The sequence below is a fragment of the Anopheles stephensi genome, chromosome 2 (assembly GCF_013141755.1).
Source record: "Anopheles stephensi strain Indian chromosome 2, UCI_ANSTEP_V1.0, whole genome shotgun sequence".
In the NCBI taxonomy this organism is placed as follows: domain Eukaryota; kingdom Metazoa; phylum Arthropoda; class Insecta; order Diptera; family Culicidae; genus Anopheles; species Anopheles stephensi.
The window spans coordinates 76,618,804-76,628,300 of record NC_050202.1 but is presented as its reverse complement, the minus strand read 5'-3'; the positions used below and the strand labels follow the sequence as shown (position 1 = coordinate 76,628,300).

General features: G+C 47.8%; 1 protein-coding gene and 1 long non-coding RNA gene across 7 annotated transcripts in view; one reads left to right on the top strand and one right to left on the bottom strand.

The window, feature by feature from the left end:
• Positions 1–9,497, bottom strand: part of LOC118507728 — a 106,409-nt gene that overhangs the window by 7,327 nt on the left and 89,585 nt on the right. For 2 of the 4 annotated variants that reach the window (XM_036046683.1, XM_036046684.1), the window contains exon 4: positions 1,671–2,237. In XM_036046683.1, coding sequence (XP_035902576.1) covers positions 1,671–1,953 — 283 coding nt within the window. In that variant the 5' untranslated portion in view covers positions 1,954–2,237. Of the gene's footprint in view, positions 1–1,670; positions 2,238–6,673; positions 8,033–9,497 lie in introns of those variants that run through there. The other 2 variants (XM_036046682.1, XM_036046685.1) reach the window with 2 other exon arrangements.
• The window catches only part of LOC118507729, a 64,002-nt gene continuing 62,560 nt past the window's right edge, over positions 8,056–9,497 (top strand). For 2 of the 3 annotated variants that reach the window (XR_004905691.1, XR_004905692.1), the window contains exon 1: positions 8,222–8,990. This is a non-coding gene — a long non-coding RNA (uncharacterized LOC118507729). Of the gene's footprint in view, positions 8,991–9,497 lie in introns of all 3 variants that reach the window. The other variant, XR_004905693.1, reaches the window with a different exon arrangement.

Sequence of the window (9,497 nt, the reverse complement as noted above, 5' to 3'; positions counted from 1 at the left end):
AACAGTCGTGAAACATTTACGATCGATCCTACGACGACCCAACCCCTGTGTATCGCTCGTCGTCTAGGGCCATTGTTGCCCTGCTGGGTTCTACACTTCATTTCCCGCAGTCCATCGTATCGGGCTAGAAGAAAACACTAGTTTTCGGTGATTGGATGGAGCGTGTGTATGTAAATAATGTTTACGACCATCGTAATGCCGGTTTTGCTTGAAGATCGCCTCCCGAGAGCGCACAGCCTCGAGAGACATCTTCGATAATCGTCGGCTTAAGGAGAAGAAGTTTATGTGCTGTGTGTATGTGTGCCCCTGCACGCACGTTGTCACACCCCGCCGAGACAATGTAGGCGTTAAATTGCTCGTGCGATGACAGGCGCAATAAATTGTCCCTTGCTGCGCGAGAACCACGCCAGGACAGATTTGATACATTGGGTGCGACATTTTCCCGCGCGCCAGCAAAAAGCGTTCGCTTTTTCGTCCGAAAAGGTACAAAGTTTGACGTCTTTGGTAAGGTATCGATTAAAAAACATTTTATTTATTGTTTACACAACACTTGGAATCGTTAACCATCGTTAAAGCAGCAAGTCACCAGTGGCCTGGCCTGGCATACCCTTTCTGTTGCTCCTCGGGTAAAAATAAAACAGTACCGAGCGGAAAGGAAGTTGATGTTTACTCCGTGCAAATAAGCGACGTAGCGAATATCCGAATACGGCTGTTAAGGCTACAGAACGGAGTCGACAATCCGCCGTCGTACGTCTGTCTTTATCCAGCCGGTGGTGGATGGATCGAGTGGATAAGTGTCGTCGTTGCGGTAACTTTCTTTGAAATCGTTTAGCACAGACACAGACATGGATGGATGGATGGATGGATGACTGTAAAATGATTACAGCAATAAGGAAGCGAATGCACAAATTGTTTTCACAAATCAGTGCGGCAAAGCTGTAATATCCAGTGTAAACGATGTTTCAATAAAACATGCGCTAAACGAATTGTTTTCTAATGATACCTTCTATCAGGAAGGTGGGGACACGAGCTCGGCTTTGTCTGTCCCTTCTTACTCCTGGCATGGGCAGGTAATTAAACCATAGCTCCAAAGAGCTATTAAATAATTCTTGGCTGCTTATTTACGACTCCAATCAAGTGGAATCTGGCTGAGAACTCTCGGGCCGAGGGACGCAAGCAGTTATTTATTTGGCTGTTAAAGTGTTTTCCAACTGTTTGCCACTTCTGCAGCTGTGACTCGGACTGACCTCGGTGCAGACCGCTTCGCTGCGATCGATCGATTAAACGATGGTCAGTAAAAACTTTAAACGCAGTAATGCAAAACAAAAAACAACAAGCAGCAGACGCCATTTGCCACCGTGTGCGAACATCAAATATCCGGGAGTTCCCCAAGCGGCTGCTCGAAGGAAGTTTTTCACTTAACCGGCTAGTCCCCAGAACGTTTCGAGTGGTTCTTGCCCCGCACCAGGAACGTCCACCAGCGGCGATGTTGATGAGTCTCATCCAGGAGGCACCATAATGGGACGGACAGGTTTCGCATTTTATTAGCTTCCCCTCGATTGTGGCCGAAGAATGCTAATCATGCATCAGCCCCCTCCCCGCACATAACAAAAATGGTGGTATAGACGGTGGTACTGCGGCAAAGTGTAATCTGCACGTCGACGACTTACCGGCACGATTATCGACGAGCACCTCGTCAACGCCGGCCATTGCGCCCGCCAGCCCGGCCGGCGACAGGTAGCGGTCGGTGGTGGTCGAGGTGGCCTCATTTCCGGTCCATCGGTTGTCCTTGTTTAGCAGTAGCCGGCCGTTGATGGGCGACTGCTGGAACTGGTGCTGCATCACCGGGTCGCCATTCAGCTTGAAGAAGCCCAGCACCAGAAACGACCAGATGCCGAGCCCGAAGATGAACTTGAACACGACCCGCGTCTTTGGCGACATACGGTGCGACATGGCGGTGGCCTTGTGTGTGTGTGTCGCGGTCGCGATGTGTTTGTGCCGAGTGGCTAGGAAGATGAAAATTGATACGCCAAATGGGGCGTTGCACTAAACTGCAACTAGCGGCGGTGCGGCCGTGCCGTGGCCGTTGGGGCAAGCAATCCTTCAGACTTGCTTCGGTCGCTGCGGGAGCTACTCGTACGGCGCATCGGTAGGCGGCAGCTGTCTCATGGTGTGTACTGCCGGTGAGTGGATGCCCTGGACGGCTGATAGCATCGACGAAAAAGCAACGCGATAAACTGCAAAGACAAAGAGCAACACGGCACACGGTTAATAGGCAATCTTTCTGGGTTTGGGTAGCAACTAATAGCGCAATGGGCAGCCCTTTCCTCTGGAGAAGAAGTTCAGGGGGGAACGATGGCTGCGGGGCAGACATAATTGGACACTAAAACGCATCGTGCCGTGCTGCACACGTTCGGCAGCGCGGAGGGCGGAACCGAAACTTCCGTTTATGTGACATGCACGTGAATGAAGACGATTGACGGACGGCTGCAGGTAGCACGGACCACAACCATTCCGATTAACCGATAAGTGCCTGTGGACAACATTTCAAAAAGCGCGGCTAATTTGGCGAATTGACATTGGGGAGGTCGCGGGAAACCTTGGGGATGATGGGTGGCAGTCACCTTTACGGTAAATTCACGTTATCGACAGCTAGAAACTGCCTTTCTCGGAGAGTGCTTTTGCAACTTTGAGATTTGAGCACGCGAAGTACACAAAGTGCCACCGGCAACATGGATGACGTGGTGCAGCGCTGGTAGCGACAAGAGACGGATCTCCTAAAACTGGTACCCTGCCAACGCCGATATCAATCGTCCGAACAACCATTTGCATAACGCCGTCCATCAATGGTCAGAACGAGTGCGTTGCATCACCTGCCTGGTTAGTGTAGTGACGGCGTAACGCTCGTAACGATGTCAATGTCAAGAACGAACCGGACCATTTGTTTGACGCGATCGAAGCGATTGATAGTAATTAGCCTTCGGGGTGCTCAATATTATCGTGTGCATGGTGTCAATCGGTGCATGCATAATGAACCACAACCATTGGGGCCAGGACCGGCAATAAGGAGGAGCTGTTTTGATCGGCAGTTGCGTACGTGTCACGGGCCGGAAACCCAAAACGGACAAGTTCAGGGTTGTTTTTTGCGGAAAACCGTGGACACAGTGAACATTGTATCCCCACGAGGGAATGCTGGAATCGATCTGGTATTGACCGGGTATGCCAGTTCTATCGATAAGAATGTAATCGTTTGAGGTTAATCATGGTGCACTTCAACATCAAAACAGGGAAAGGTATGTGATAGATTATGTCCAACGAGTGGTGTAATATAATCGATTGCCTCACACACATACAGTGGACAAACGAAAGACGATACAGGTAATCAGCAAACTGCAAACCTGCCCACATAAAGCCAAAACCCGAAAAAAAACTTCCCAAACCAGTTGCTGAGCCGCTTGCTCCTAACAGGGATCGAGAGTGAGAAAGAGAGATCATCAGATCTGGTCGTAAGGAGCAGTTTAAGTTAAAACCATGCAAATTTAACTAATTGACTGATATACATCTGTATCCTTTTTTTTTCCTCCCAAATAAACTCGATCTTCGATATTTCATAATCACATCAACGGGTCTACATACTTATAAGGTTTGCTTATCTGTTTGCTTCGCGTGGGCACTTTCCAGTTCCGTTTGAGGATTGGGATTACATAAAAATTAGCATTGGCCTTCGAAATCTTTGGCACCTAGGAAGAGTGTCGGAAACTTTCCTCTTCCGTGAGATGAGATTGGTGTACGTTAGTCTTCAACAACAGTGGCCAACAAGCATGGATGCGATGTAAATCAAATTGGGAGAGAGCAGGGAAATGGAGTGTGAGTAGTTCCTCAAGTCGGTGGAATCGACACGAACGAAAAAAAAGAAGAAATGTACGACAAAATGTAACACTGTAACACGGTACGGAACGGCATCGGGCGACCGAGGCCAGCTTCGGGCCGGGGGCAAAACGGGATTTGGCCATGAACGGCCATGCACATCGGCCCGTATCGCGTTTCGGTGACATAACGACCGAAACGATGCCGAGGATGCACACGGGACCGTAAGCCGATACACACGCCGCTACAGACGCTGGAGGGCAGTTACAAATTTAAAAGCAAACAGACGAAAACGAAGACGTAATGCTACGAACTGCATTCGTTCGGTTGCATCTGCATCCATCAACATGGATGGTGACTGCGTGTTTGTATATAGCAGCACTGCAGCTTCTCGTCGTTCCATGCCGATTCACGCCGCTGATGGCCGGTCCGGAAAGGGGTTTACAATTTCCTTGGTACTGGTGTCTGCTTGTGGACTACACAGTTCGCACAACATTTCCACACCAACCCTGGAGGTCTAGTCGGTGATGGAGTACGGAGACATTTGGACTTGGCTGTGTTATAGTTCCTGTTCAATATCTTGGATAAGATAACGGGCAAGTACAAATAATTACACCCATATCTGCCGGACTCTAACAATCTTAATCATCAGGTTCATTGTTTTTGGGACGTTTGCGGACGTTACCATGCCGCGCAGTTGCAATGTCAATTGTTTACGTATAATACAATTGGTTCTTCATAAGATTAAGGGGGTAAAGAATCATGTAAAAATGCTGTACCATCTACACCTTGCCAATGCTGCCAAATAATCGGTCAACTACAACCATCAATGAGGTCACGGGGATTAAGCCCGCTCCACAATGTTGCGACCAGCGTACGTGTCGGCAAATATGCTCCACAAACTTGCGTCACATTAGCGCGTTCGTTCGTGCGCGTCTCGTCTGAAGTCAAATTTCACTCAAAAACCGTTGTTTATTTATTTGTCCATCTCGGTGTCGATCGCGGGCGTGGATCGAAGCGGGAATGGAAAGCAACCGCTGAGGAAGGATCACCAGAAGACGGGGAAGGTGGAACGATTTTTAACATCTCGCAGTACGCCGCTTTGCGAGACCGCTTTCGCCGGATGTGTTTATAGGCAATTATTAATTCGTAAAAGTAGGCGCAAAAGTTGTCCGATCGGATGATCTGCTTTAACATCATATTTTAAGCCTCACGCACGCACGCACACACACACACACACACACACATACAAGTGTCGATTGGCTATGCTTCAGATGGTAAACATTTTTGCACGTTCAGTCCAGCTTACACAGCTGCTGATCCGCAGGCCAAGATGATCCACCCACATCGGGAGCTGGCCCCCGGTACTATATTCGCCCGCCCCAAAGGAGGCCACTTTTTTCGGTGCTGCCTGGAAATTGTGTTTCGAGGGCAAACAACCGACCGAAGGTTGGTTGGTGCATTATCGGCTGAACAAACTTCGGGAGCAAATGGCGAAGCCTCGGTCGAACGCTTCAGGTCCGGAAAATCTCAATCGTTCTACGATGCTAAATATGCACTATGGAGGAGTTGCAGTGTGAATCGGGGGGATTTGTGTGTGTGTGTGTGTGTGTGGTAAATAAATATCAATAAAATTGAGCAAAAAAAAAACCCCAAAAACACTGTTCCGCCCTTAAAAGAGCAGAACAATTATTCATACACGCCAAACCGGAGAGCTTGAGGGATTTCACAGGCGGACTGCCCGATTGCGCGAGTGAAGCGCATTTTAATGACTCATGCAAATGCGGATGAAAATTGTTACTCACCGATTTATGGTTTGTGTGTGATTTGCATTAAAGAGTGCACGGCACAGTTTAATGGATTTTGTGGCGTTCTTTCGTTTCCAGGTATTAAGTCCCATCTTCGTGGACTATCAAGTTAAGGGTAAAAATCAACTGGCCGACCGAGATCTGTCAAAGTTGTAGTTTTCAAAGGAAGTTTCTGTTCATCCTTAATGAAATAATCATAATTAATGGGCTCAAAGTAGCAGAGAAGAGGGTAGTTTTGTGATTCGCCAGGAACGAGGAACTCATCGACACGAGAAAGGTCGACGATGAAATATCCTTCTCGGAAGGATCACCGGAAGAGTTAGCTGTCTGGTGCTGAAAGGTGCTCAGCTTACCAGCCCGGGGTAATGAAACAAGCGTGAACATATGGGTTATGTGGGTAAAAAGATGAATTTGTGTGACGCAAGCTTCAAATGATTGCATCCATTGAATCGCTTCCTGACAATGGTCGGGACAACGGAGTTATCAATCTCATTTACTGTACAATGCATTGCGAGTGAGCGCTTTCAATGTAATACGAGCCACTTGAGAAGCGGTTGAAGCGTGTAATCGATCATGGTACAGTTAATCTACCGTATTGACCTTCCACTATCAACAAGCTTGTACGATTAGCTCGCAAGAATAGTTGTGGCTCAAACTCAAACGAAAAAAAAAAGACGTTTATATGCGTATTCACTCAACATAAAGCATGTATTGAAGGAATTTCAGGATTTTATAAACATGACCCGTTTTTCTCTTTGTTTCGCTTTGATCTTTCCTTCTCATCGCACATCCCAGCCGCATCCCACTATTGTCCTTGAGATCCTTTCCTTGTTGTTTTTTTTGTGGGCTGTATTTGTGTGCATGTGTGTGTATGTTACGAAACAGTTGTGGAGATGGAAACCTTACGAAAGGTAAAATGAAAGGATGGCTATCGATTACCTACGAACAAACGAGCCACATTGGTGGCAAACGTCTACCTCGTGCAACCTGACACATACCTCTACAGGTTACCGCCCGACATGGGAACATATCCTTGCCTCGCCTTCTGGCAGGGCCTCAATAACTCTCGCAGCAACGGCACGGGGGATTTTTTTTTAAATCAAAATCCGTCGTTTCAACACTCTCGCCTCTTATCGCATTATTCACACGGCACGAAATCAGCATCCACAGTAAGAAAAAAAATCTACCTCCAAGACAAAACACAACCACTTCTAGAGCACTTCAATTTTCAGACCAATTTCTTGCTTGCCTGTGCTCAAAGCAGGACCATCGGCAAGAACGATCTTCTTCACTTTTGTAAAACACGAGACGGCTTGGTTGGATGTGGCTGCAATTTTCCTCTCATCACTCACTCGTGCGGCTTTTGATTTTGATGCACGTCGCTACTTTTCGCACTCCACGACGCACGGAAAGAAAAGTGGAGAAAATCTTATGCTGCTAAGATCTTTCCCTTTCCTATGTGGCCCGGGGTTTGATAAACCAGGGTGGAGGGGTGGGCCTTTCGCCGCTAATTCTTCGTTGCCTTCTATCGCGTCGTATCCTCGTTTCGTGTTGTATCAAACTTCAAAAATCACTTCACCACTGGCACAAGCAACAAGATGAACGTGATCAATGGTTGATTTGTTGTAGCGCTTCTTCACTGCCCTTAGCGAACGACTTCGCTTCACCCCAGAGGCACCGGGCAAGAACACGGCGAAGATTCTTCTCCGACTTCTTCCTGTGTGCAAACTTATTGTTGTTGATGTTTGCTCGCCTCAAGGAAATCTCACGTGCACGGTGCGTTTCCTTCTTCTTAATTATACTTCTCGTTCTTCACACACACACATACACACCGGTTGGTTGGAAACGGCATTCACTCCACGCACGGAGCAATCACAGAACCGACGACCGACGGACAACGTACTGCGAGGCGGAATGACGATCTTCGATGCGCTCCGGACGCGAGATCGCTGCGTAAACATAAACGCTGGCCGAGAGAAACCGCGGGAGAAAACGCAACGTTGAGAGAGAGAGAGATAACGGCACGGAGATCACGTCTTCGTCGATGACCTCCCTCACAACGATGACGTCGGCAGTGATGACGATCGGTCCATAAGACTATGGCGGCTTAAGTTGCTCTCCCTCTCTCGCTTGAGATATCTCTGTCTCTCTCTCTCTTTCTCACGCTTAAGTCAGCCCGGAAGAAAACCGGCTTAACCTGCCACGGATGTTGTGCGTCGACTTTGATTTTAGGCTTCGGACGCGTTGCGTTTACTCGATGCGATCGGACGATCGACCCGCAACGTGTTCGGCAAAGGAAACACGCACGATCGAACAGAAGACTCCTGGAAGCGGCGATGTCAGGTGCAGTATGTGAGAAGGAATGCGTACCGTGCATCTCTTTCGTTCGTGAAGCATGGAACAGTTTGCTGTGCGTTTTGATGGTTTGATGGAGGGTTTGGTTATCGTACTGCAGCCATCACCTTGGCTCGATATACACGGCAGGTTGTGTATGGGTGCGTAAGATCGATCGAGAACTAATCGGTGTTATGTTTCATCTAGTTTGATCGGTTTAGATGTTTTTTTTGTGTGTTGTTTTCCGTGGCCTAAAGTGTTGAAAAGGTTTCGTCTAGACTGGACCCGGCCGTACTTGAACTTGAAGTAGCACCTGCAATTGAACGCATAGCCACCGTTTTCCGACGCATGTTTATCATGACCGACTAAGCCAAACCATCAAGAAGATCTCTACCCATGGTAACGCTGATAACGGCCCTATCGCACGTCCCAATCTACGGAACCGATTGTGCATCAGTATCTCCACGATACCGATTTTGTGATTCATTTGGAGGACAGTTAAAAATTTGCGTCACTAACGACGCAAACGCAGCGCAATGAAACAAGTGACTCAGCTTAATGACACAGATTTGTAGCTGGAATGTCGCCGCGGAGATGTTCGATTCGCAGTTTACTCTGCCTACTCTGGGGTTGGCTTACGATCTCGCTATATCTTTCCTCACTTCGCAACACTATTTGTACGCTTCGTTTCCATTTCAGTGTCATCGGATGGGGTGTTAAATATTGGGCAAATAGGCGTGATGGTGACTGGCCAGTCATCGATAAGCCTTAGAAAACATGTTCACTGTATGAGAGTGTGTTTGTGTGAGGGGATTCGAAAGCGCCGTTTGGTTGAATAATCGAACACACGAACCGATCGGGAAGCGTGTTCCGCGAGCGTTACGCAACGGCACAGATAAACGCTTCAACTCCAACACATCCCGGACTGCGGATGATATCGGGCCGCTTGCATTCCGGAGCTTCGGTGACATATGTATACAGGTACGAGGGAGTAAACTGAGCGACGGTGATAATCAAATGCAAATTATTTCATATCGACTTTCTTGTGTTTATTGGGAAGACGACATCGCGCCGAGAGTTTGAAACGCAGGGCAAATTCCAAAGTTGGTGTGTGATGGCATATATATCTTCTTCCATCTGCTTCAAAAGTAATAGTTTTTAAAGTTCCTTTTGCATTCGCCTTCCGGACGGCAGAAATGCCCTAAAAGAAGCCAAAATCATATGCACAATACGAAAAAGATCCCAATGGTACACATCAGATATTTACACAAACACTGTTTCGGTTCTCGTACTCGTACTCTTCTCACACGGCCAAAGTTATTCCATTCCGGTACCATCTTTTCGCATCCATTTCAAGATGACTTTTCTTTTCCCGTGTTCCTTACTGTGAGGCTGCTACACACAGGCCAGTTTCAAAGCTTGTCGAAACGCACACGCATGCACACGGAAAGCGTATCCCTGCCCATCCCACAATAGGGATGTTTTCAA